The sequence below is a fragment of the Diachasmimorpha longicaudata genome, chromosome 6, assembly GCF_034640455.1.
Source record: "Diachasmimorpha longicaudata isolate KC_UGA_2023 chromosome 6, iyDiaLong2, whole genome shotgun sequence".
NCBI lineage: Eukaryota > Metazoa > Arthropoda > Insecta > Hymenoptera > Braconidae > Diachasmimorpha > Diachasmimorpha longicaudata.
Window position 1 is genome coordinate 6,367,746 of NC_087230.1, and position 26,618 is coordinate 6,394,363.

Consider the following 26,618-nt stretch of genomic DNA (forward strand, 5'->3'; position numbering starts at 1 on the left):
GAGGAGACTCTTAATTGACTCATCACTAACGCACATCCCGGCCTGCACTTTGGCTGAACGAGTCACACTATCAAAGGGTCACCGATAACGTCCGAGTATCTGGACAAAGTGATTCATTTCTGAAACGAAATTCAGTGGGACAGTTCTGTCGGAATTCTCCTGCTGTCAGTGCCAATATGTCGAAGCTATTGACAACAGTTGTCTGGATCAGTGCGGCACTTTCGGCTGTCAGTATCGCCGGGAAAGTCGATACCCTAAGTCATTATTTCGAAACACCAGGAAATAGTTCGGTAAGTGCCGGTTATGTACAACATTTTGGACGTGAGAAGTTTGTTATCACATTCAACGTGGGAATTGTTAGATAGGATTGAGAATCAAAACAATTGTATTCTCGAGGAGGCGCGATATAAATCGATATCGCACCACCATACAGCGAGATCGGTTTCGAAGATAGGTGAAATGATCAGGGGGTTTCCAATATACGTATTAAAAATGGAATAGAATTTTATAGATTTTTTGGACATAAAAAATCATTCGGTTGACTAAAGCAATGTTTTTCCCCTTCATAAAAAATAGTTCTCTCACTGGGATAATAATTCTTCTCAGCGCACATGTAGTGCTGAAATTCTTCGATTAATGGAACGATTTATCATTATTGTGTAATCTGTGTTCGTGGGGGGTAATCTGGGAGATAGTCCGGGGGAAAATAGCGGTGGTGAAGGAATTTGGTGAGCGCCAAATATTGATACCTTGAGTAATCGCTTCAAAACACTTGGAAATAGTCCGATAATCACCTGTTGTCATAGTATTTTAGATCCTAACAGTGTGTTATCACATTCGTACATGGGAATTCCAAGATAAATCTAGTTTTGTGAATCAAAACGATCGGCTTCTCGAGGGCATCAGATATGAATCAGAATCGCCCTATTATTGAGCAGAATTTTTTCATTATTGCGACATGATTGGTGTGGGAGGTGGGAGGTGTAATTGGGAAAATTACATTTTCCTTGATAAAATAAAATAAAATAAAATAAATAGATAAATGTACGAACGCGTTGATGGATTGCGATGTTTAACAGTTCCGACTGGGACTTCTCCCTGAATATGAGGTACAACGTTACGTATTTCCGGCGGTGTTACCGGACTCTGAAGATGACGTTTTGAGCGGTGAAGACCTTAATGATACGGTCGTGTACAGGATTCTCCGAGGACCAAGGTCCCCTTTTGCCGAAGGCAAGCGTCCCTCCCTGATACAGTATGGAATCCTCTGCGACGCATATTCCTGCACTGCCAGCAAGTCGCAGATTGCCGTCGGTAAGTGTCAAAAAGAAGGAATGACAGGTCAAAGAATAAAAAATTCCAAAAATCTTTTCTTTCGAGAGAACTATTTATTTAAAAAATATCGCCTCAAGTGGATCGGACCTGATTTGGATAATTTCCTGATTTCTATGTTCAGCTTATTTGCTGGTTGACCAGGGATATGACGTTTGGCTGGGCAGCAGCGAGTACAGCGTGATAGATGATCCTATATCGTACGGTAGAACTACATAAAAAATAAACCCTAGATGTGGCTCGCAAATGCACCTGTGCTCATAATATTTTTTTATTTTATCTCTTGGGCGCTTCTTCGTCGCAGGGCTGAGACGACAGAGAAGGAAAAATTGGATACCGTCAGCCAGTACATCCTGGTGACAACGCAACAACCGGAGTTATTGGTGATGGGTTACTTCAATGGTTCAACTCAATTTTTCGCGATTTCCGCGCGAGAGAATCACGAGCAGTCGAAGTTGTCGAAAATTCTGGAGAAAATACCTGGGGTGAAAATCGCGAAGAAGTGGTACCATAAACTGTATGAGAAGAGCTGGGGTATTTTGTCATGTAAGTTTGATTTATTCATGAACATAAAAAGAAGATTAATCGCGAGGATAAATGGTAGAAATTATTGGCGATTGCAGGGGGGTACAAGCGAGTCCAGCAGAGTGTCGAAAGGCTGGGAAGAAAAATGGATTATGTGGTGGACAGTCCTTTGGTGACAAAACTTAAGGTGAGAAGATATTTTCGAAAACAGGGATCGAAATTCCTCCTTTGATTTTTTGAAAAATATATTTTTTACGAGGATCTTCTGTTTTTGAGGATTTTTTTCTCTCAGAAAATTTTTAATCCTGTAAATTACTGAAAGAGGACTCTGAGCACTTACAGAACACTGTACTTAACGCCTGGGGAATCGCGGGTAAGGTGAGGCCAACCCTGAAGATCCAGGACTTTTCAAAAATGGTTAATCACCCAGATGTATATCTGGATACAGTGAGTATAAGTACGAGTATCGTAAGACTCCAGGAGTATTTGTGGGGATAATTTCATACCTCGTGTACCATTACAGCCGCAATTGATAGTGAAGTATGGATATAATGCCGAAACTCATGCGATAAAAACCGCGGATGGTTATTTGTTATCGCTGCATCGAATATCAGGCGGAAAAAAATATCCACCAGGACCGGGAAAGCCTGTGGTTTTCCTTCAACATGGGATATTGGCTAGTTCTGCTGTTTGGGTACTTCCAGGTCCAGCCAAGGGATTAGGTAAATCTTCATATTAGCGGTTACAAATAAATCCATGGGAGAAAAATTCTCAGTGAAAAATATTCTATAGGGAACTCAATTTGCATTTTCTTCAGTATTTTATTTCATTCTTGACACAAGAACTGGAAGGAATGGGAAATGTTGGCTTCTGTTGGCCTCCATAAGAAGTGGATTAAAATAAAATGAACCTTTACGTCGCAAAAAAACTCGAAATTGGTGAAAGTCGATTTCGAATTGAATTTCCGTATTCAATTCAACGATTTACACACCTTCACTATAAAGATTCATGAATGTTGGCAGCCTACATTCTAGCCGACAACGGGTACGATGTTTGGATGGGAAATTCCCGGGGCAATACTTACTCCCGCGGACACGAAAATCTCACAACAACAGACTCGAAGTACTGGGACTTTTCCTTCCACGAAATGGGAATCTACGATCTACCAGCGAGCATAGATTACATCCTAGCTGTGACACGTCAACTGAAGTTGTACTACTTGGGGCATTCGCAGGGGACAACATCGTTTTTCGTGATGCTGTCGGAGCTACCAGACTACAATGATAAAATATTCAAATTCGCAGCATACGCTCCCATCGTTTACAGTGCCAATGTCAGAAGTCCATTCATCAAATTTATTGCTCGATTTTCGTCCCCAATTTCCGTAAGTTTTCAGTCGGACTGTCTGCGACGGAACGAGTCATTAGAGATTAACAATTAATAATCAGTAGATGATTTTCTTGACTACTTTCAGCGAACTCTCGGCTTCTTCCACATTCATGATTTCGCCCCGACTGACGCGTTACTGACGAAGATGGGAAGACGATCCTGCGAGGCACGATCTCTCTACCAAGTCATTTGTAGTAACAGTTTATTTATGATCACCGGATATGACACTGCACAAATTAATCAGGTACGTGCAATCAAGCGTCTTCAGTTGCATCTGAAATTTACCTCTTGTTTTTATTACAAAAAAAAAGAAATAAAATTGGCACTATTTTAATCCTCACAAATTAATTATGATTAATAATTAAAAAAATATTACGTTGTCCTTTGAATCGTCCAGACGCTGGTACCAATAATCCTGGGTCACCTTCCAGCCGGAAGTTCCGTGAAACAATTCCTCCATTTTGGCCAAGAAGTCAACTCCCGTGAGTTTCTAACAACCAAACTAAACGAATTAATTCTGAAACCTATTGACCTTTACTTCCCTTCCAGAAAAATTCCGTAAATTCGATTACAACGATCCAGAGATAAATCAAGAAAAGTACGGACAGCCGACGCCTCCGGTGTACAAGCTCAGTAATGTAAGGGTTCCGACAGCCCTTTTCTTCGCGAACAATGATTTACTATCTGATAACAGCGACGTTCAGAAACTGGCCGAGGATTTATCGAACGTCAACATGACGTACAAAGTGCCGATGGACTCTTTCAATCACATCGATTTTATGTTCGCTATTGATGCACCTGCTCTACTGTACGAACCGACTATTCGTTTTTTTAATTCTAAATAATGTATTTGTTATTGATCTGAAACCATGTGGTTGGATATTTATTGTATTTATAACAGAGAGAGCGTAGACAAAAAAATACATTCAAAATATAATTAAAACAGGCAATGGAGCCGAAAAAAATGACGAAGGAAGGAAATTTGAACCGACGAATTGTTATGGAGAATAAAATAAATTTTCAATAAAAATCGCATTTGTGTATTTTTTATTGTTCATTATTTTCCACTGAGACTCCGTAATGAAGGGAAAAAAATCCGGAAACTGCAGCTTTTTTTACAGAACCAACTGGAAATACATAAAAACTAATAAAAATCCAGTATGATAATAACCGGACGCCCGTGCACTGATAAAACGTGATTACTGAACCGTGATTTTACCATCTGATTAGTAAATAAAATACGATAGGATGTTCACCTTCTTCATTTCAATGAAGCAAACAATGATAAAGACGTATTATTAATTCTCAATCGCCTCTGATGCTCTCAGTGATATTCCAAGTCGACGTAATATGCGGAAAATGATAGCAAACGCTAATGCATCACACCGTTCAAGTCTCAAGATCATTCGTCGGTGGAGGGGAGACACAATCGCTTCAGCTCGCGTATATTTAATAAAAAGTGGTCAGTTCATCTACAGCAGATGATTGACGCGAGACGTTCCTCCGTCAGGAATTCAACGTCGGTTTGATGGATCGAAACTGGCCGGAACCAACAGTGATTATATTTACCGGATATTGTAAAAATGAATTCTGTTTTGAGGTGGGTATTGCCGTTCTGTTTAAGTGCATTGATAAATGAATGCAGCGCTGCACGAATTCTCGCTGTGTTTCCCCTGGTATCAGCGAGCCACAGTGCTGTACTCCACACGATAACCGTGGAGTTGGCGAGGAGAGGTCATGAACTCGTGGTGTTCGATGGGTATTCGGCCGGGAGGGAGATTGAAAATTTGAAGAATTATCGGGAGTACCTGCTCAAGGAAAATACGATGCCTTCCGGAAAACTCCGTCAATTGTTGACAGACGACGCCAATCTCCTGCGATTGCTCATGACTTTGCCGGAAGTTGCAGAAGTAAGAACTAAAAAATGGGTCAAAAAAAGAAATATCACCGAAAAAATTAACAATTTGTGGTTTTTTCCACAAAAAAGTGGAAAATTTTTTGAACTCGATCCCTCATTTCTTTTATTTTATTGAAATATTTTTCGTAAATTTTTTTGTCATTGTATTTTTAATTTATTTGGTCGTGATTTGAAAAAACTATCTTCCGTTTGCACGATAAACAATGGCATTATTTTTCCTTGTCTGTTCAGACACTGATGAATCGAACCCTCTCGAATGAGCAAATGGCGACGCTGATTTCACCGAGTGCCAAAGAAACCTTTGATCTCATCATGATTGAATGGATATCGTGGGATTCGTTGAATGCTCTCGGCCATCGGTTCAATGCCCCCGTAATTGGTATCATGACAATTCCCATAACGATATTCGGCTTCTCCCAGGGTCTCCCTCTCTCCTCAATCGATATGCCCCCTTACATGACCGGTCAAATCGGCGAGAAGACCTTCCTCGACAGGCTGAAGGGCTTTGTCGCAGACGTTGTTATTGCCGCCTTTCGGCACTACTCGCTGTACCGACAGCAGAGACTCGTGGAGAAATTCTTCGGTCAGGATTATCCGCACGTCTACGACATGATGAGGAACGTCAGCATGATCTTCACTGATCAGGATTACGTGATGCCGTATCCAACAATCGGTGCGCCGAATATCGTTAATATCGGGGGAATTCACGTCTCGAGGGAAACAGATCAGGTGCTGCCGACGGAGGTGAAGGACTTCCTGGATAAATCCGAGAATGGCTTCGTCTATTTTAGTCTTGGATCGACATTGCCTGGAAGCTACATGCCAGATGAGATGAGACGAATCTTCGTTGAGGCATTCGCTACTATTCCCTATCGTGTTATTTGGAAGTGGGAGGAGGATCAACTTCCGGGAAAACCGGATAACGTTTTAATATCCAAATGGCTCCCTCAGAGAGCTATTCTAGGTGAAGTAATAATTTTATTTCCAATTTCCCGGAAATGGATTTTAATTAATCACAGCACAGCAGTCGACATCATAATCATCTTTCAGTATTAATTGATGTTTCATTATTAATTAACCAGTTGGACGTTGCACCTGCGGTTTTGCCAAATTTCGAACTTCATTCTCATTATTTTAATCTCATAAATATGTCATAAAAAGTCTCTCATCAAAATTAGTCCTGAGAACGGATTATTATTGTGGTCACCCAGGTGTGGAAGGCACCGTATTCGTCCTCTGATTCTGATCCTTCATCTTGCAGCACATCCTCGGATCAAGGCCTTCATCTATCAGGGAGGGCTCCAGAGCACTGAGGAAGCTATTGCTGCTGGTGTACCACTAATTGCTCTCCCAATATTCGGCGATCAAGAGCAGAATGTCAATAAAATGGTGCACATCGGTGGTGCTGTCAAACTCAACATCCGCAGCTTCACGAAGACTGATCTGCAGGAGGCGATTCTCGAGGTGGCGGCGAACGTCAAGTACAAGGAAGGAATAATTCAGTTCAGGGATCTGCTCAACGACAGACCCTACGATCCTGTCAACCACACGATGTGGTGGATTGAATACGTCATTAGATATAGGGGGGCGCATCATTTGAGATTGGTGAGGTCCAGTCTTCTCTGGTATCAGGCGCAGAATCTCGATGTTATCACGTTGTGTATTGTTATTCTCCTCGTCCTGACGCTCATCACTTATAAGGGTGTTAAATTAATCGTTCGTTGCTGCTGTTGTAGGCGAAACCAAAGTCTTCAGAAAATCAAGCAGTCGTAGATAAATCAATTGTTAATAATGTGATCAGTAAGTATTGAAATCGGAGTATTGTAGACAACAGAGACAATATCAAATTTATACGACTCTTCAGTTTGTTTTCACTGCCCCAAGAAATTAATTTGTTAGTTCATCAAGAATTAAAAGTTGTTCTTGACTTTTCCAATTTCCTTCTAGAAAATAAAATTTTGACTTTCGAGAAAAATTCTGTGCTGCGGATTATTTTTTATCTGAAAAATTTGAAGGTATCAAATGTATCCAATTCTCTCATTGTATATTTCGATCTCCACTGATTCAACAGACTCCAGAAATCCTTCACCCTCGATATGAAGTCCCGTACTATCTTATATAATCCTACATTCATACACTTCCATATCCACCCCCTCCTCCTAATGTTCACAAATATCTTGCATTACCGTTGAATAAAAAAGAACCTGAGATGAGGATGGAAGTGACCTCGACTGGATTTTTTCCCTGATACAGAGCTGTGGCTCGATACGCCTGCGCACCAGGACTTCAATCTGGTGGTGAATACGTGGGAGTCACCCAACCTCAGTCTCACGCGAAATTTCGTGTTGAACCGATTGCAATCTTTCGATATTATTGTGACAGCATCCTTCTGGACCAGTCTATCCTTCGCCCAGTGAAATAGTCCGGTTCGATTAATTATTTCGATAATTTTGAACAGCCCCCAGTATTATCAACATTTCTGTTGTTCATTAATGTTTAATCATTTCTTTAACAAGTCTTGACTCCTTCAAATTAATATTGTTCGTTCGAAAGTCAGAGAAGTTGCGATCAACAACAAATTATTCGCTCCAATTAGTTCAGTTCTTTGGAGTTACTGATTTGTTTGTCCTGTCTGATCAGTGACAATTAACAATTATTAAACTTTCATACGTTTTTCGGGGAGTCATTTATTTTTTAACTGTGAAGTGGTGTCGATTGAGTCCTCGTGAGATTACGGAAAAAATAAAGTGTTCATAAAAGTGTGTTTCATCATCCCTATCCATATCGCAGCTTGACTCGAGTACCGGGAGTTCATCGATTCACAGGACCCGTTGACCGAATTCCCGTTCTACTCCTAGCGCTGCTACCAAATGCGCAGTCATGAAATCAGATGAATTTAAACTGCTAGAATCAGTCATGTCATTCAAATCTCGTTAGCTCCATTCACATTGCGTTCTTCAGTTAATCTCGCAGAGATGGGAGCCAATCCCGGTGTATTTGAATGAGAAGGTACTGAAAAGGAAGGACAAGTTGAGCCGCAATGTCGGCTGGGTGCAGACCTGGGGATGTGTGAACTGTGCTGGCAATTGTCTTGAAGATTCAGCTAATAATTCAACATGAAAGAATTTTTCCTCGTCATTCACTTCATAACGTTGGGTAAATATTCATCGTATTGATAATTATTACACTTTAAGCCCCAGTACAGAAAGCGAAATATTCTAGAAAATAATCACGAGACACTTAAGAGGGAAAAATACATAATTTATATAGTGAGGGAAAAAAATAAATTACGAGATTAATGAAGTATTCAATGAAGTTGTATTAGATATTTTTCACACGAGAACAATTTACAAAAAAAAATCTAGAAGCGAGACAATGTTTTAAGAAAAATTTTCTCGGTCGAAAGCCCCATTTTTCATTGACGTCTTGAGTTCTTAAAAAGGTCAGTAATTCTCCTAAAAAATATCGTCCATCACATCTACCCCCAAGTAAAGAAAACAAAGAAGCCAAAGGGGTTTTGATCGCCCACTGCTGCGAGGCCCCTGAAAAATATTGCAAAAACAACGAACAAATGAGCCTCGAGTATTTCTATGGACCCTATTTTTCCTTTTGAGGGAAAGCCTCAACATCATCATCATTCTTTATCATCCTCCTCTCGGTAAAGAGGGTGTGTGCTGTCACGAGTATATCGATTGCCTCCACAGCGCAGGCGTTGGTGTGGTGAATGAAAATCTCCTTGCGCCCCCGCACTGTCTCAAGTCATTCATGGACCGGTGACCGTGTGGTCCATCAAAACCCTCGATATATCACATTTTACCTAAATCTATTTTCTAGTTCAATCCATAAGCTGGAGCTACCGAGACACTGGGCAAATCGATTATTCACTCGTGGTAGCGCTTCCACCCATTCAACAATTGCCTTTAGATGTGAATATTCAATATTCAATTATTGGCTTTGGGTGGAGACGTCAATGGATATCAGTTTAATCGAATGCACTGAAATATTAATGATGGGAAAGGTGGATGAACATTATTTAGGAAAGTTTATGCCATTCACTGTTGCTGGTGGATGGTGTCTAGCGAGGGGAGAAGTTTGGAGAACAATTTATGAAGTTGTGGAGGATTTAATCGTCGGCATGACGAATTAACTGGGGTAGTTTAGGGGTGGAGAGGACTCTTAAACAGTTTCTATTGATCATTCATTTGTCGGTTAGTGGCAATATCAGGGGGTATCGAGTATTCAATTGGAAATAATTCGTACGAAGAGAAAAAAATTATGCAGTCAAGGAAAGGTACAACTTTCAAGGAGCCTTCAGGGATTGTTTTAACACAGCTAACTCCCAAAATTCCTTCAATTTTCGTATTTTTGAAATTCCATTCCGTTGTCCTCATCCCAGGTTACCTCCACGGGGAATCAACCACCCATATTCCTATCAACCGAGGTGCAGCTCGCCAGATGTACGGCAGCGGAAGTCTTCGCCAGACAAGCAGTCCCACTCCGATTGATCCCACCGTGTCGACCGACCACGAAGATCCTAAACACTCTCGTGACGACAAAAATAGTCTTCGCCCGGAGGAAAAGTCACACACTCCTGGTAATTGATGCTTATTCATTGAATTACAATAGACCAAAAAATCCTGTTTCCAATAAAAAATCTACTGATTCCCCAGCTTTTGAGAATTGAAAATAACACCCTGGGGTTCTTAATATAAGAACCGTCTGGGGTAGTCCAATATTGCGTGACGCGATTGCCGAAGGGAATGAAGATAAGTTGAGATAAGAACGTCAATTTCCGAACCTCGGGGTTCAATTTTGAAAACCTCAGGGCGTCCAACATCACGACTCGACGAGTCTCATTTAAAAAAAATATAAAATTGATGTTATTTAAATACCAGAGGATTTGGAGGAATACTGGATTTGTTTCTGTTTAATAAAAATTATTGAAAAACCATTGGGTTTCACTTGGGTTTTCCCAGCATTGCAAAATGTGTTATTGAGACTCGGTTACAGGGCATCGAGAGCACCCAGAGAATTTTGGACACGGTTATGGATACGGTAACTCAAACACTCGGCAGTCAAAGGGTCACTCGCAAATTCCTCCAGGATTTCCACCGTTCCCGCTGACCGACGAGGACTACGAGGCGAATTTCGAGCTTCCTAGCTACCGCAATGGTGCACCCGTGGGTAATATGCGTATACCAAGTCCCAATGGTGGAATTTATGGGCAGCCTCCTGGTATGGTTCGCGGTGATATCACCAGAAGCCGGGGACGCGATGGTTATTACGGATCCTTTTACGCTGGCGGTATGTTGTCACTTTCAGCCAGGAGACGACTCCTGATCGATTTTGACGAGAAAACAAAATTTTCCTCAGGTTCCTACCGCGAAGTCCCCCACAAGTCTCGGGTGAACAATGGTTTAGATCGACGACACGGTGTCAGTTCCATGGGGGAAGCGAATTCCGATGGCTCATTCCCAAAATTGGTCCACGACTTTGATGATGAGAACGACAATCTGTACATTTCGTGCAAAAACACCTGTCCCAGCGATCAATTCATTTGTTTCCACACTTGTGAGTGCATTGACATACAGCTGCGCTGTGATGGAGCTGTGAGTGTTCTGTTACCATTTTGTAAATTACACGCAGACCAAAATTCTTTAAAAATTACGCACCTGTTTTCACTGGCAGGTTACGAACAGGCAAATAATTTTTAAAGAATTTTTGTCTCCGTTTATGCTTCGAAGCAATTGATTGCACAGTGCAATTGGCACTAGTCGTTCTCTAAGGAAACCAAGAGAATGTCGGTTTGATTTGCCCTTGCAGCCGGATTGCGACAGCGGCGAGGACGAGATAGACTGCGAGGAGATTATCGAAGCGAGAAAGTCCAATGGCACCTGTTTCGGGGAGCGCGGACTACTTTGTCCGGACACTGGGTTCTGCATTGCGATTCAATGGCTCTGTGATGGTGATGACGATTGCGGCGACTACTCTGATGAATCCAATTGCGGTATGTTCGATCATTTTTTCTACTGAAGAGACTGAGAAGATTATTTTTGCAATTTAGTCCGTGTTTTCCGTTGTTCTTTCGTCAAAATTTTCATTAAAAATGTTTATCCATTTCAGGAGTCAAGAAGAACTGCACGCAGGATCAGTTTGAATGCAGAAATGGTCTCTGTGTGCAGCAGACATGGCGATGTGACGGTGAAAACGACTGCAAAGATTTCTCCGACGAGGAAAATTGCAGTGATCGAAAGTAAGGGATATGAGGAATTTTTGGAAAATATCGATTTTGACGGCTTCATTTTGAAAATTATAAATTTCTGAATTTTCTAAACAAATTTTAAGGCGCCCGGCTGGGAGTCGAACACACAACAGTCAGATTTACCGGTCTGTCACTCGTTTTCTTTAACAGTTATTTTAAAAATTCCTATCTACATTGGACATATTATTATATAGATAAATGGGATATTTCAGAACGAATATGATTGCATAATGGCATAATAGCCTTTAAAGAGTCAAACGACAAAGAAATGAATAGCGCGAAGTCATTCACATCGTTCACACAGCCATTCTCGTGTTCTCCATTCTCGAAGAAAATTCTATCAATCGACAGTCGATTGTACCTTCACCCCCGCATGAACTCAATATCCAGCTTCACTGGGCTAAATCGGGAAAGGGATGGAATAATTTGACGTGATTAGCATTAAGTCTTGAGCTGATAGACGTCTCGTACACGTGAACGATTTGGAGTTTGTCGTGGGTACGGTAGCTGTGTTGGGGGAGGGGGTGGGGTAGAAGTCAAGCAAAATCTGGTCGACGCTCGCCCGACGAGGGGGTTGCGAGAGGGGAGGAAGAGGATATTGGAGGTGGGTGGCAATGTTGATCCAGGGCGTGGAGGTTGCCAAGACAACAGCTAATGGTACCACATCGGTGCGTTGGTGGCGCGTGCTATCGACCACTTGAGAGTGTGGGCTTCTCTTTTTCATCTCATACAAATTCAAACAGATCGATTCCAAAATAGATTTATTGAGTCGAATTGAAATAAATATGAGACGCCACGAACAATCGAAAATTGTCGTTTTGAAATGTGTTGAATGAAGAATCCCCGGATGAGGGTGGAGAGGGTAGGGGTAGGGGGGATTTGGAAATCCATTGAACTTTTGTCCATAAATAAAATTTGAATTCATGAATTTGTGATGATTCATCGGTGGGTTAATCTCGAATTGCTCATTGACCTTTCAATTATGAATTCAATTATGAATTTTTCAGACGCGAAGTGCCTTTACAATCGTCAATGAATTTTCAGTTCCGGTTATTGAAGATTATTCATCAAATTTTTTTATATTCGTATCGAACTCATGTGCCTGGCACTGACGTTATATTAATGGAAAATTCATTATTAGAGAATTTCGCTTCTGGCGACTATTTTTGTTACCCTCCACGGTAAATTGATTCCCGGCATATCGGTCCGCACCCGCTCCTCGGAGAATCGATATTCGATATGATGAAATATGTTGAAAATTCAATTGCTCAAAGTACGCTGATAGAAGCATTCTCGTGTGTCTATTTCCTCATCAATTTCATAATTCTTATGGTATTCTCAGGAAATGCAGGGAGGATGAGTTCACATGCCCAGATGGCTCCTGTCTCCCCCGTAAATACATGTGCGACGGGGACAATGACTGCGAGGATGGTTCGGATGAATTTAAATGCCGTAAGGAGACTCTAAATATTTTACCAAATAAAACTACCGGATATCCCATTTTTTACAATGGGTTCTCTGTTTTTCAAGTTCAGTTTTATTAGCCCCCTGTATTTTTCATCCCTTTCCTTTTCCTACCCCCGCTCCCGTAAGTAAATAATTCCAGCGAACTCCTGCAGAAATTTAATTTTGAACTCATCCATTCGCCCACAAAAATGAAAAAAATCACCCCAACATGGCGAATATTACAGACGGCAATCGCGAGGTCGACTGCGACGAGAATTACTTCGAATGTGCAACAGCCAAATGCATCAGAAGAGAATACCGTTGCGACGGTAGTGATGACTGTGGGGATGCCAGTGACGAGGAAAATTGTCCAAATTTTACGGGGTGCAATCCGGATGAATTCAAGTGAGTAAAATACCTTATCCACTGGCTCCTGTCAAAGGGATGAGTGAGCCCCAGCCAATCGCAATATCTCGTTCATTCATCAACGCACAAACAAAAAAAAAAATGAATGAAAAATCCGGGAGTAGTTCGAGGGCAGCTCGTTGTATCGTCCCACCCTCTTTGTTTTCTTTCTCCATTTGCACCCCCCGAATCCAGCCACTTGCAATCAGCTTCCCTTCATTTTCGCCAATTTCCTCTCCATTCAGTGAAAAAGTCACAGCATCTGGCATTTTCCTTTGACTCCACCCGCATCCCCCTGGCTCTCTCCCTCCAGAAACTAAATACCCTTCCGCCTGACTCATATTTAAATAAATTATCCTGTCACGATACCCCGGGTTACACTGTAAAATCCCATTCGCCCCTGTTCCTTCCTCATCCTCGAGTCTCCTTGAATTTCTCATCAATTTTTTCATCAAACAGATGCAACACTGGCGATTGCATCAGTAAACTCCATGTTTGCGATGGCCAGCACGATTGCAACGCGGGGGAGGATGAAACGAACTGTGAACATCCCACCCCCCGTGAATGTTCACCGCCCGAGGAGTTCGCTTGCGCAGGAAATTGCATATCTGTGAGTACTCAGGTGTAAAATTCCATTTTCCATCCTTTTCAAACAATCGTCAATGATTTCTGTACATCATCATCAGCGCTCGTGGGTTTGCGATGGTGTGGCAGACTGTTCCAACGGAGAAGACGAGGACGGTTGTCCCCTGACATGTGACGCAACCCAGTACCTATGCAAATCACCTTCAGCTCCCAACGATACGACAATTAACAAGACCCCGACAATTAACATGCCGTATCAGCTTGTGCAGGCTCACTGCATCAGCAAGAAACGCCTGTGCGACGGAATTCCCGATTGTCCGCTGAAGGAGGACGAGGAGAACTGCTCGAAGAAGAGGAACTGCACCTCCGCCGACAAATGCAAACAGCAGTGCATCTTAACAGCGAAGAATGAGAAGGCCTGCGCCTGCGATTCCGGTTTCGCCCTTAGCAGTGATAACATCACGTGTCTGGATGTCAATGAGTGTGAGTCTAGTAAGGAACCGGTCTGCAGCCAGTTGTGTAACAACACCTACGGGGCGTTCGTCTGCGGCTGCATAACAGGTTACGTCCTGCGATCAGACGGCAGAACATGCAAAGCTATTGGTGGAAATCCCAGTCTGATATTGACGAATCGCGTGGACATCAGACGAGTCAGTTTGGCGTCTGCGATTGATGCCACCTACACACCGATCCTCAAAGGCCTCCATAATGCCATTGCCGTTGACTATCACTATGATAAGGGTCTTCTGTACTGGTCTGATGTGTCTTTAGACATGATCAAGAGGGTCTACATTAATGGCACCAATCCAGAGGACGTCATTCGTTGGGGGTTGGAGAGTCCCGGTGGTGTCGCTATCGATTGGATCCATGATCTTCTGTTTTGGACGGACTCGGGAACGCGGCGAGTAGAAGTCATAACTTTAGAAACAAAAGTCCGTCATGTCCTGGTGTCGACGGATCTGGAAAAGCCGAGGGGAATAGCTGTGCATCCTCACTATGGATACGTATTTTGGACGGATTGGGGACCGACACCGAAGATCGAACGTGCTGATATGGATGGCACTGGCAGACAAGCTCTGATAACCGAGGGGATCACTTGGCCCAACGGTCTGACGATCGATTATCCTACGGAGAGAATCTACTGGATCGATGCGAAACCCCCTGCGATAATGTCGGCAAAGTTGGATGGTACTGATAGGAAGAAAGTACTGAGCAAAGGGCTTCATCATCCTTTTGGCATTACCGTTTTCGAGGACTTGATCTACTGGACAGACTGGCATTTTAAGAGTATTTCTTCCGCGAATAAGGACAATGGAAAGAACTTCAAGACTATTCGATCTAATCTGTATTTTCCCATGGACATTCACAGTTATCATAAGCAGCGTCAGCCGTCTTATCCTAATCACTGTGGAAACAACAATGGAAAATGCTCGCATATGTGTCTACCGAACAGCGCTGGGTACAGCTGTGTGTGTCCGGTCGGTCTTAAGATAAAGCATGACGGCAAGAATTGCGCCTCGACGATCGATAATCTTCTGATTTTCGCGAGGAAACGAGACCTGAGGCTGATACCCATAGATCAATCGACCAGGGTGTTCGATACTGTAATTCCAGTAGATCATGTCCAGGGAGCTGTTGCACTTACTTGGGACGCGGACGAGGAGATGATCTACTGGACGGACGTCGAGACGGATTCGATTAGCAGAGCTCACCTGAATGGCAGCAACCAGACTGTCATCATCAACAGTAACTTGGAGTCTCCTGCTGGCCTCGCTATGGACTGGATCACCAAGAAGCTTTACTGGACGGACGCAGGAACCAACAGGATTGAGTGCTCCTATCTGAATGGCAGTATGAGAACCCTCCTCGTCTACGAGGACCTTGACAAGCCTCGGGACATCGTTGTCGATCCAACTGTGGGGTACATGTACTGGTGCGATTGGGGGATCAAGCCGAAGATTGAGAGGGCCGCTATGGATGGCAGCAAGCGAAAGGTGTTTATTGGTGAGAGCATCATATGGCCGAATAGTCTGGCCATTGATTTTGTCACTAAGAGACTGTACTGGACTGATGGAGGGATGAAGAGCATAGAGTACGTGGACCTTGAGGGCAGGGGGAACCGGGTGCACGTGCGCTCGAATCTGTCTCATCCGTTTGGTCTGACGATTCATCAGAATAAGATTTACTGGACAGACTGGGATACCAAGAGCATCCACAGGGCGAATAAGGACACGGGGGAGAATGCCACTGTTGTAAGGGCTCAACTGGGGAATCTCATGGATGTACGTGCTTTCCATCGTAACCGGGAAATCGTGCTTAATCCATGTATAAATAATAATGGAGGTTGCTCACATCTGTGTCTCCTGACTCCCGATCCCCGGAGGTATAAGTGCGCCTGTCCCACTGGGCTCGTTCTCGAGGCCGGTTCTAACCAGAGAAAGTGCAGAAAAGTACCCAAAAAATTCCTGGTGTTCGCTCATCGAGTTGACATTAGAGTAATCTCATTTGATGTCAATTATACAGTGGACGTACTCCTCCCGGTGAGCTACCTTAAAAATGCCAGTGGTGTTGACGTTAATCGCAGAACCGGGGATATCTACTGGACGGATCCAGGACACGACGTGATTACCAAGTCTAGCTTCGATGGGAAAAATGTGAAGAATATTGTATACACCAGTATCGATACTGTTGACAGTCTCGTGGTGGATTCAGTTGGACGGAAGTTGTACTGGACTGATGCTGGATTGAACAGTATTGAAGTCTGTGAACTCGATGGGAGAAATCGAAAGGTCCTCATCTGGTCGGGATTGGATAATCCTCGAGCGATTGCGGTGCACTACGCCAAGGGCTTGTTGTTTTGGACTGATTGGGGTCATAATGCGAGAATTGAAAGGGCGAATATGGATGGACAAGAGCGGTCCACTGTTGTTGCTGATAATCTTGTGTGGCCCAATGGTTTGTCCATTGACACTCAGAACGACAAACTCTACTGGAACGATGCTAAACGGAAAGTCATCGAAGTTTCTGATCTCGATGGCAGTAACAGAAGGGATTTGATAAAAAATATACAGCATCCGTATGGCCTCTCTGTGATGGGAGAGTACATTTTCTGGAGTGATTGGCAGACTGAGGGTATTCATCGAGCCAATAAGACATCAGGTAGCGATGCGAAGGTGGTGGTTAACAAGTTAGAGGGAATTATGGACGTGAAAGCCATCACTGTAAGTCGAAAAACTCAAACTTAAGGGAAAATATCTAACGTTTCTCTTCTTCAAATGCTGATTATTTTTATCTTTTCAGATTGACGACGTGAACACCCTGGAAGACGTCTGCGGAAATAACAATGGCGGCTGCTCCCACCTCTGCCTCCGCAATCCTCGCAACTACAGTTGCGCTTGTCCAACAGGAATTCTCTTGAAAGATGACAAGAAAACTTGTTACTCGAGTCCGAAGAACTTCCTCCTCTTCGCGGCGTCAAAATTCCTCGCTCGCATATCATTTGACACAGCTGAGAAGTGGGAGGAGAGCCTGTCAATTGCAGGTATTCACAACGCTTACTCCGCGGACTTCCACTGGAAGAAGAGTCTGATTGTCTACTCCGACATCAACCTGAGGATTATCAGAACCGTCAACATGCACAACTTCTCAGACACCAGGACAATTGTCTCGGAGCCGGAGAATTCAGAGCATTTGGAGTCATCGCCGTTCAAGATAGCCGTTGACTGGCTGGCGAACAACATCTACTGGACGAATATGAAGAAGAGGGTGATTGAAGTGGCGAAGATGGACGGGAGCAGTCGAAAATGTCTGCTTACGGATTTAGACACACCCTGGTCTATCGCAGTTTTTCCGAAACTTGGTTACATGTTCTGGACTGAATGGGGAAAGGAGTCCAATATTCAGAGGGCTTTGCTCGACGGCACCAACAAGAAAGCAATTATCGCACAGGACTTGTATTATCCGAATGGATTGAGCATCGATTACGAGAAGCGAAAACTCTACTGGGCGGATTCGGTGAAGGACAGAATCGAAATGTCAGATTTGAATGGAAATTACAGAATTCAGCTGGTACCGAGGGCGGAGAGACCTTATGGATTGTCCCAGTATGGGGAGTTCATTTACTGGGCTGGATGGGATCAGACGTCGGTGAAGAGGGCGGACAAGGCCACGGGAGACAGCTGGATCAATATTAGGACTTCGCTGCATGGAATCAGTGATGTTAAGGCGGTCTCTGAGGAGAGGCAGCGGGGATGGTCCCCCTGTGTTGTTGATAATGGCGGATGTTCGCATTTGTGCTTCTTTGTGAAGAATAATTATACTTGTGGGTGTCCAGACATCCCAGATCCTGATTGCTCTACAGGTATTTTAATTTGTTTGCAATCTTGTGATATTTTTATCACCATCATTTGTTTTTGTCCACTGTTGTGACTGACTTAATTATAAAATCAATCGAAATAAACCAAATTCTCTTTCAGTTCCCAAGAAAAGGGTTCCCATCAGAAAACCTGGCACCGAAAACAACCCCGATTACGATGAACACGATGAGAATGAAAAACCTGTCGAAGTGTTCACACGGCCCCCTCACAGGGATGGCAGTGATAAATTCAAGAATTATAAGATTAATAAAGACAGAGGATACATCACCATGACGGTCACCATAATCATCGTGGGAGGGATAACCCTAGTGATTATTTGCGCTATTATCTACCTCGTATGCCAGAGGAAGCCTAAACAGGAGAAGTACTTGTACACTAACAGAAGAAATGTGTTGACGTTTTCAAATCCAAATTACAATGCGTCTGGAGTTGACGTTGGACCCAGCAATCCCCCAGCTGAGAAGAAATCATTCATCTGGAAGAGACTAAAGTACGACAGCTCACAGGTTCGTTGAGATTATTTTAATATTTCTAAAGTAACAATTGTCATCAGCGAGGGGGTCATCACTTAAAAAAAGGGTTCGTTAAATTTTGGGGTTTTTTAATTTGATGAATTTCATTTTTTTGAACGTCGAGGAATTTCAGATGTGAGAAATTTAGAATGCGAATTCCTGAGATTTCGATACGAGTGATTACCCCCTCGGTCGCCACATATTCTTGAGCTCAAGAAAAATTCCAAAAAGTGATTTTCTTTAGACTCAAGTGTTTTATCGATAATGTAAGATGCGCTAATCTTGCGCTCATTCTTTCTTTCCCTTTTTTCCTACTGAAAAAACAAACATTGAATTATTGATGGCAAACGTCACAAATAACCGAAAATTTTTTGATTGCACTGAATGAACTAAATTGACTTAGAAATCTAACTCAGCCAAAGTTGAATGCCCGATCAAACTGCAACATCTACCTCTGCGCTTCATCCAAATGAATGAGACTGAAACAATGTAGTTTTAGATATGTACAGCTCCATGGCTCGATCCCGATGAATCCCTGGCCATGGAGCTATCGTCTGATGTCGACTCAAGAATATCGACAATATTCTAAAGATAAATGAAGAAGTAATAGGAGCCCGAGAATTATAGCTAGGAGAAATAACCCATCCACAGGGCAAAAAAACAGAAAGAACGAGTCAATCAGACTAATTTTTGTAAGATGTACCTGATCGTTCCGTCAAGAGAGCTTGAGGAAATAACCTGATTGGGCATACGACCAAAGACTGAGTTGATTAAAAAAATGAAGCTATTGAGAACTAGAAAAAAATAGAGAATTTAAAAGACCAGAACGGTAGATATTTAATGGGAAAAATTGGGAATGAAGGAATCAATAATTCATTGTATTATAGGAAAGAGTGTACGAGGACAATGGGCCAACTCCGAGCCCTGAAGTTGTATCCCTGATACCTCCCTCAGCTACTCCAAGCAGCAGTCGTGCACCCTCTGTTACACCGAGGGAGTCATCACCCTCGCTCATACACGATACGCATTTAAATGCCTGACCGGTGGCTATCGTTGACGCGAGCCTTTTTTACTGTGGCGAAGATAGATTCGGAGAAAAAAACGAGAAAGTTTTAATATAAATCCTGAAAAAAATTACCGCGCTGCGTAGTAAACTGAGATAATAATTTTTCGTATTGAAACTTTTCTTGGAAAATATCTGGGTAAAATACGGGCACGGTAATTTTCCTGGTATTTTTTCTCCGCACAGCTCCAGCCAATGTCTTAATTCAAAATCCATTAAACATCCTCGAGTCCCCAATTTTTTAGAAATTTTCTTCGACTATTTGTGTGAAAAGTCGACTGGGCTTATCGATTCCATAACTTTCCATTCATTTACCATTGAATTATGTTGAAATTATTTTTGTATCGAGAGACAAAATGAGATTGAATATGTGGGAACTATATTTGTACTCCAACTAAGCAACAAGGACAGGCTTTCGGAAGGTCAAGATCATGCCGAATGTTAATGTCGAAGTAACAGGGAAAAATCATTATATGGAATTACAATAAATTTCTCCATTATTTATAGTTCACTGATCGTTGAAGAGTGCGTAATTGTCCCAACCCCAAGTATTTTTCTAAGTGATGGGGATACTCTAAATGAGATTATAAAATTATGGATACATATATTTTTTCTATGAGAAATGCTATTCAATAATTGAATATTGTTTGGATGTCCCAGCGGGCCTAGGGCACTCCAAGACGTCCGCAATGACGAAATTTGAGGCAAAATGGGAATAAAAAACGAATCTAAAAGGAGCAATTCGAAAGAAGTTCGATTAGAAGTTTCTCAGGTGGAGAAATGCCAAATCCCTGATTCATTAATTTAATTTATGAAAAAAAAAATAAAAATGGGGATGAAAAATTGAAGACAAGTGATTCGAGATCTTCTTACCTTCCGATAAAATATTCAACCAATTAATACCGAAAAGGCAAATGAAAAATGGCGATAAAAAATATGGATAAATCATTGACTCTGGACTCTGTGTCATATTAGTGTAATTACAGCAATCCTTAGAACAAGTTTTCATCGAATTTAGAAATTTCCGGTGATTAAATGATTAATCGAGAGCGAAAATAATATCAGATATCCACGAGCGTCACTGTCAGGTGTTAATCACTGTCATAAAATTATTGAAACGTTTCCGAGTAACAATTGATCCTAAATAGTGCGGATATGATAGACGTCGAGAGCTCAAGGATTAAATGTGATATGAGTGCAGGCAGTGGGGAAATTAGTAAATTCAAAAATACAAAAAAAAATTGAGACATTTGATGATTCAACTTGTTACTATGAAGAACAAAAAGATATCGATCGCGTGCCGTCCGCCGCTGATTTTTTGTCTCATTCGAAAGCGTATTTATTCTCTAAATTGAATGGAGTTCAGATGACAGCATCTAGATTTAATTAATCCTTGAATGGTGAGAAATCTCTCCATGCGGATGCATGGCCTGTGTGACTGTTAATTCGAATCGATGGTTATTCAGACTAATTATTATTTCCATCTTGTAATATTGCGAGATAATAAAATATAAATGGTAGAGAGGAGGATCCAGTGGGTTCAAAGCTCAGGTGAACTCATGCGAGCCAAATCTCGAGTAATTTTATCAACGTATTCAACTAGTTCTGGGTTGCGGTAAATAATTTGAGATTCGATAACAATGACAACAATAAAAAACACACTTTGTCGGGGAATGACTGTGAATTGTGATGAAATAGAGGAATAATGAGTGATTAAAATTTTTCTATGTATGAAAAATTGTTCTTGACTAATGTCGATTAAAATATTCGCATCTGTTTGTGGTGCCAAAGAAAGGGGAAATTAACACGAAGGCTCATAAAGCAGCATTGTGAATGTGTAAATAAACGTGAAAAAAATAATTCAACTAATTTAACGAGGCATTGTAATATTTGTATAGGAGTTGCAGGTAATTTTAGATTAAATAAGGGAGAAAACATTGTTTAATATATTCGTGCGTCATGCTGCCTCCGCATGATGTTGAAAATAAAGTATTCTGTATCGTAATAACGATTAATTGTCAATTAATTTGCGTCGATACCCATGTGCACTTGAAATTGAATAATTATTTCATTATTTACATGATTTTTATTGAACATCTACCTCACAATCAATTAAAATTAGTACATACTTATAATTACGAATGATAAACATATCATAGCACAATCATGACTCTAAATAAACATTATTTAGTACCAGAAATAGAACACAGAGTTACTTTTCCATTTGGCCGAAGGTGAATAAAAAAAAATGTTTTTTATTTGTGACACAGAATCAGTGAATAAAAATATATATCATTTAGATAATTTGTAGAGCTTTTGCAGTTCCTGTGCTCTCGTGTTGAGAGAGATATCGACTCTTCGAATGACAATCTCATTCGTTAAAATTTTAATTACCCGTCTTTGGTATTCGTAACGTACATTCAGCATTAAACCATTGGAATATGTCGTTTTATTTGGTCCATAGAGGATCGTAATACTGTGAGAATTGGCTTCCAGATATTTCTAAATAAATCATGGCATTAGCACGAGGAATGTTACATTTGGAGCATTAGAGAGCTCGTATTCACATCATAACTTGGTACATTTAATCCCTGTAAGATTTTAGGGCCCCTTGAAGTGGGATAAAACTCATTGACGTTGGAGTTCAGGAAAGATTTCGTACATGAGCACCTCGAAAATGTCCTGGAAATATAGAAATTAATAGGTCAATAGAAATTTAAAATATAAAAAAAATTGCTGAATTTTTCCATTAACCTTTACTAGGGTATTCTACGTCGTAGGATGGTCCGTAAGACATATCAACAAGGGAATCGTAATGAAATACTCACATAAAATAACTGCTTATTGAGATTAACATTCTGAAGAGTGTCAAAGACCTTCGTGGCTCCCCTCTGGGAGCTCTCCGCCCCAACAAGACTAGCGAGGACTTCTGGTAAATTACTGAGAAACTGTCTCCTAGCCTCCCCTCTCGTCCTCAACTTCTCCTCGTCAGTCCTCGCTGAGGGGTTGGGGGCGAGCTGTCCATTGGGCCACCAGGACTTGGTGAACAGTTGAATGTAATAATGTAGCATTGGTTCAGAGAAAAGCCACGCAACAGTTTCCCTCACTTGTCTGTTGATGGTTCTGCCGTAGGTGATCTGCACGAAAGTGATGAGTGACCTTCTGAGCCACCTGAATACGCCCCTTAGATCGAAGACCTCCCCCAGAAGAGCGTACAGTGGCTCAGCAATGGCGTCCTTTCCAGGTCCCAATATGGCATCAGCACTGGATCTTCCCGCTTCATTGTCGTCCAGCAGAAGAGAGTACTCCTCTTCATCCTCCTTATCGCGCGAGTCCCCACTGCCCCCGGAATTACTCTTAAACAGAGTTGACAATGAAAACCGCGATTTTTTGGGCGAGGGCGCTGTGTGCTTGAGGTGCTCCGAGCTGGGACTCAGGAAAGCGTAGAGCGCTTCACTCTGATTGAGACGTTCGTCTTCAAGAACAAAATTTAAATACTTCTGCGTTTGATTTTTCGCTTTGTCCAGTGAATTCTTGTCAGTTTTTCCGAAAAACTTGAGCGGCTGCGATGGCAGCTCGAGAGTTCTGACGTTCGAGCAGAGCTGTCGCAGCTTCCTGTGTAGCTCCTGGAACTCCGTCAGCTTTCTGAAAACCACCCAACCGGTGGAAATGCTCTCATCGTTCCCCTCCTCCTGCGCCATGTGCACGACAATGATAAATTGCGGTGGATCACCATTGTCCGGGGTCTCTGCACTCTGGACATCGGCCCTCCACTTTCCCAAATGCTCTGCCCACATCTCTGTGTGTGTCAAGTGTGCCTCCAGCTGGCGTTTCTCACCCTGCAGCCACTCCACCTCTTTAGCAAGGATACTCAGTACTCGGCTTTCAGGCTTGAGGGATGATTTCAATGCTTGAAGGGCTTGCATCTTGTTATTCAACTTTTCCTGCAACTGGTCCAACTTACTGCGCGCATAATTCGAGTGTTCACCAACGAGGAGAGATGTTGTCTCGAGCATGGTACCCTCCGCCGTCTGAATACGATCATCCCCAGCCATACCATCGGCCCTCTCACTCAGCAACGCCTCCTGCATTTTTTTGTATTGCTCGCTGACTAGGAAGGAGGGGTAGTACTTCTCCTCGAGGGTCTTCACGACATCCTCCTGCACCTCGTAGAAGACATCAGGACCTTTGTCCCCCAAGAGAAAAGCCTCCATTCGTTTCCTCACATTCTTGTCGACTTTGATCTCTGCGGTTGGGGATCTGATGTACGTGTAGAAGATTTCGGCCCCCAGCTGATGCCAGTTGGTCCTCTCGGCGCTCCTTAGCTCTTGAACTGCTGCCCAGTACCCCAACAGACCCTGGCTGGCCACTTGCTCGAGAAATGCTGATAAATGTCTGCGACCAGTCACGTTGTCCAGAATGATTTGCAGAGGGAGAACTCTGCCTTCTGTCCCCACTGCTGCATCCACCTCTTCGGCCTCCTGGACTCGATAGCCATCCCATCCCAGACTCTGCATGTGAACTTCACAGGTGTTCTTGGCGTAAGTCAACTGACTTATGTAGCGCTTGAGTTTTTTCGCCTGTACAGCGTCTGCTTTTCCGAATGTGTTACTCTCCAGGTCGAGCCCTTGGGACCTCTTGACATTCTGTATCGTCGTTGCCTGCATAATCTCCGTGACAATGTTATAGCGAATATGTTTCAGTACTTCCAAGTCCCTAGAACCCTTGATCATTCTGATAAAATCCTCGAAGGACTCGGCGTATTCGTAGGTCTTCCTGTGCATGGCCTCTGCCTGCTGCTGCTGCTCAATGTACAGCAATATTTTTTGATTTATGTAGTCCGGATCTGTTATCAGATCTATTGCAGGTTTCATTATTTTACTTGTGATAATCTCGCGTAATAGGTATTTGGCAGGCGATAGGGAGTAACTTCTCGGGAGGAAAAACATTATGAGGAGCTCACTCACACGTCGCAGGTACTCGAGTTCAGACGTCTTTGACATCAGGTGGGATGAGAGAATGAAGACTGGATCTTCTCCCTCGGTTGCGGCCGCCTGGGCTATTCTAATCTTCTCGAAGTGGAAGGTGACTTTGTTTACGATACTGGAGGCCATGAGTTTTGTGTGGTCCACTCGAGAGAGACGCTCGTGGAGACTTTGAATGGCCCCCCAGACGTCTTGCTTCATACTATCGACTGTCTGGTCCGGGCAGAAGGCCAGCTCGTCGAGCCAACAGCCGACGAAATCACGAAATGCTAGGTCTAGGAGATTCTGCAGGGAACCGTCCACTGGCCTTGAGAATACTACTGGGTATTTGTTTGGACGACGACTCGAGGATAGCTTTGGCTCGTATCCTTTCTGAAAATTTGGTGGGATTAACAGAGTCTTCGATGGTTCTTTATATTAATTGATTAATTAATTCTTTCATTCAATTTTCATCTGTGATAATATAATCGAAAAAAATATTTCCTATCACCCACAAAAATATAAATAAAACTCACCATCAACATTGTCCTAAATGTATCCATCTCAACAATAGTTTTGGACGTACCAGCGCCAGTTTGATGCTCCGGAGACAGAGCAATGTGAACAAGAATAAGCACCAGGGGACCAATGCAACAACAGGATATCGATAACAATATGTAAAAGTACAGCCACAACATGTTCTTCCACAGGGAGAATAATGATATGGAGATTAACGCTATTAGAACAGTGACTAGCAGCACCTTGAGATGCTCTGGCTTCCTGGATGAATCCATCATCAAATTTCTATTCACCTGCGTGATCACTATTGCTTTGTCTAACTACTGCGGCATGTGCTGAGCCTCGTTTAACCTGAGCATCAGCATATTCTGGGTGTTTACTGGTGTGACATTGTTGTCACTGAGGCTGTCTGATTGTTGAAGCTTGTCCAGCAGTTTGGAAATGTTAACTCAACTGTTATCAGCACTGACATCATGCTGATTGTGGAGATAAGCAGAATGCAAAGCGTGTTGTTATTTGACAGCTGTCAGTGAACCCTCCCCACACTGATCCCAGGTTCCTCTGGCGTTTGGCGCCACCTGGAGGGGGAGACCGGGATATGAGAATGAATTTTCCTCAAACAGTAATTAACCGGCCGCAACAAAGTGCTGGAGACCATCCAACTTTTGATAATTGTTATTTATCACTCACATTTGTTTATTTTCGAGAATGTCAGTTTCGGCTGAAGGCCTTCGGGCGAATTTCATGAGAAATCAATAAATAATAAACATTACAATTTTCGTATTTTTTGAAGCACCGAAGGCACTCTTTTTTGTTAAATAAATTAGCAATAGAAAGTCCTTAAAAGTTTGATTGTAAAAAAATCTATTCGCTCCTCAATCCTATAGTACAGTATAATATGCGAGGTATCGAAATACATATTTCGAAATGTCGAATGAGCGTATCGCGCGTGTTCGATCTCAGAGTAGTCAATAAAAAGAAACAAGACAAACAGCGATGACATGCGAAATTGCTTAAATGTTGGAATAGAAAGGAAACGCGCAGAACAAGAGCTAATCAACAATTATAAAATACACCAGATTATCCAATTATCTCCACCGCAGGAGTTGGCAGTTAAATTATCACTCAATTCACTCAATGGCGTATGAAATCACTGCATGCATTACAATAAAATACTAAATAAGAAAATACCCAGTGCATTGGAGAATACGAAATTTCTCTTGATCCCCGTGAAATGGCCTTCAACGAGCATCATAAACCATGACGAAAAACAAGAAAACAATGATGTATTTACATGTACTCATGTAATTATTCTGGGTGCA

The 26,618-nt window shown here is 42.4% G+C and overlaps 4 protein-coding genes across 5 annotated transcripts; 3 read left to right on the forward strand and 1 right to left on the reverse strand.

Annotated features, from left to right (window-relative positions):
• The first annotated feature begins 29 nt into the window (after positions 1-29).
• LOC135163798 (lipase 3-like) lies at positions 30-4,276 on the forward strand. Its single transcript, XM_064123606.1, has 11 exons — positions 30-290; positions 1,080-1,314; positions 1,457-1,532; positions 1,637-1,878; positions 1,956-2,044; positions 2,200-2,304; positions 2,381-2,579; positions 2,880-3,241; positions 3,332-3,490; positions 3,644-3,728; positions 3,796-4,276. Exons 1-11 carry the CDS (start codon positions 177-179, stop codon positions 4,089-4,091), a joined length of 1,962 nt encoding a protein of 653 aa, XP_063979676.1. The 5' UTR covers positions 30-176; the 3' UTR covers positions 4,092-4,276.
• Positions 4,277-4,672: 396 nt separating this feature from the next.
• LOC135163799 (UDP-glycosyltransferase UGT5-like) lies at positions 4,673-7,080 on the forward strand. The gene is made up of 3 exons (XM_064123607.1): positions 4,673-5,156; positions 5,396-6,128; positions 6,426-7,080. Exons 1-3 carry the CDS (start codon positions 4,830-4,832, stop codon positions 6,935-6,937), a joined length of 1,572 nt encoding a protein of 523 aa, XP_063979677.1. The 5' UTR covers positions 4,673-4,829; the 3' UTR covers positions 6,938-7,080.
• A 202-nt stretch (positions 7,081-7,282) lies between these two features.
• Positions 7,283-22,495, forward strand: LOC135163795 (low-density lipoprotein receptor-related protein 4). Of its 2 annotated transcripts, none has more exons than XM_064123599.1 (13): positions 7,283-8,320; positions 9,561-9,758; positions 10,175-10,468; positions 10,538-10,773; positions 10,988-11,171; positions 11,288-11,417; positions 12,769-12,878; positions 13,118-13,277; positions 13,737-13,887; positions 13,964-17,083; positions 17,163-18,222; positions 18,338-18,744; positions 19,638-22,495. In XM_064123599.1, exons 1-13 carry the CDS (start codon positions 8,281-8,283, stop codon positions 19,788-19,790), a joined length of 6,243 nt encoding a protein of 2,080 aa, XP_063979669.1. In that variant the 5' UTR covers positions 7,283-8,280; the 3' UTR covers positions 19,791-22,495. The 2 variants fall into 2 exon arrangements, with proteins under 2 accessions (XP_063979669.1, XP_063979670.1); XM_064123600.1 differs by having other exon boundaries at positions 19,154-19,780.
• LOC135163796 (sorting nexin-25-like) lies at positions 22,356-25,849 on the reverse strand. Its single transcript, XM_064123601.1, has 3 exons — positions 25,314-25,849; positions 22,642-25,170; positions 22,356-22,495 (listed from the first exon to the last, which is right to left on the reverse strand). Exons 1-3 carry the CDS (start codon positions 25,572-25,574, stop codon positions 22,442-22,444), a joined length of 2,844 nt encoding a protein of 947 aa, XP_063979671.1. The 5' UTR covers positions 25,575-25,849; the 3' UTR covers positions 22,356-22,441.
• Between the last annotated feature and the right edge of the window lie 769 nt (positions 25,850-26,618).

Excerpts from the sequence above, each read along its gene's own strand:
- LOC135163795 (XM_064123599.1), top strand. The coding sequence starts at position 8,281 with ATGAAAGAATTTTTCCTCGTCATTCACTTCATAACGTTGG. Across the intron at positions 10,469-10,537 it reads CGGATCCTTTTACGCTGGCG|GTTCCTACCGCGAAGTCCCC; the intron begins GTATGTTGTCAC and ends AATTTTCCTCAG. Across the intron at positions 13,278-13,736 it reads TGCAATCCGGATGAATTCAA|ATGCAACACTGGCGATTGCA; the intron begins GTGAGTAAAATA and ends TTCATCAAACAG.
- LOC135163796 (XM_064123601.1), bottom strand. The coding sequence starts at position 25,574 with ATGATGGATTCATCCAGGAAGCCAGAGCATCTCAAGGTGCTGCTAGTC. Across the intron at positions 25,171-25,313 it reads CATTTAGGACAATGTTGATG|AAAGGATACGAGCCAAAGCT; the intron begins GTGAGTTTTATT and ends CCAAATTTTCAG. Across the intron at positions 22,496-22,641 it reads TCAATAAGCAGTTATTTTAT|GACATTTTCGAGGTGCTCAT; the intron begins GTGAGTATTTCA and ends CTATATTTCCAG.
- LOC135163799 (XM_064123607.1), top strand. The coding sequence starts at position 4,830 with ATGAATTCTGTTTTGAGGTGGGTATTGCCGTTCTGTTTAAGTGCATTG. Across the intron at positions 5,157-5,395 it reads CTTTGCCGGAAGTTGCAGAA|ACACTGATGAATCGAACCCT; the intron begins GTAAGAACTAAA and ends TTGTCTGTTCAG. Across the intron at positions 6,129-6,425 it reads CCCTCAGAGAGCTATTCTAG|CACATCCTCGGATCAAGGCC; the intron begins GTGAAGTAATAA and ends TTCATCTTGCAG.
- LOC135163798 (XM_064123606.1), top strand. The coding sequence starts at position 177 with ATGTCGAAGCTATTGACAACAGTTGTCTGGATCAGTGCGGCACTTTCG. Across the intron at positions 291-1,079 it reads AAACACCAGGAAATAGTTCG|TTCCGACTGGGACTTCTCCC; the intron begins GTAAGTGCCGGT and ends GATGTTTAACAG. Across the intron at positions 3,729-3,795 it reads TGGCCAAGAAGTCAACTCCC|AAAAATTCCGTAAATTCGAT; the intron begins GTGAGTTTCTAA and ends CTTCCCTTCCAG.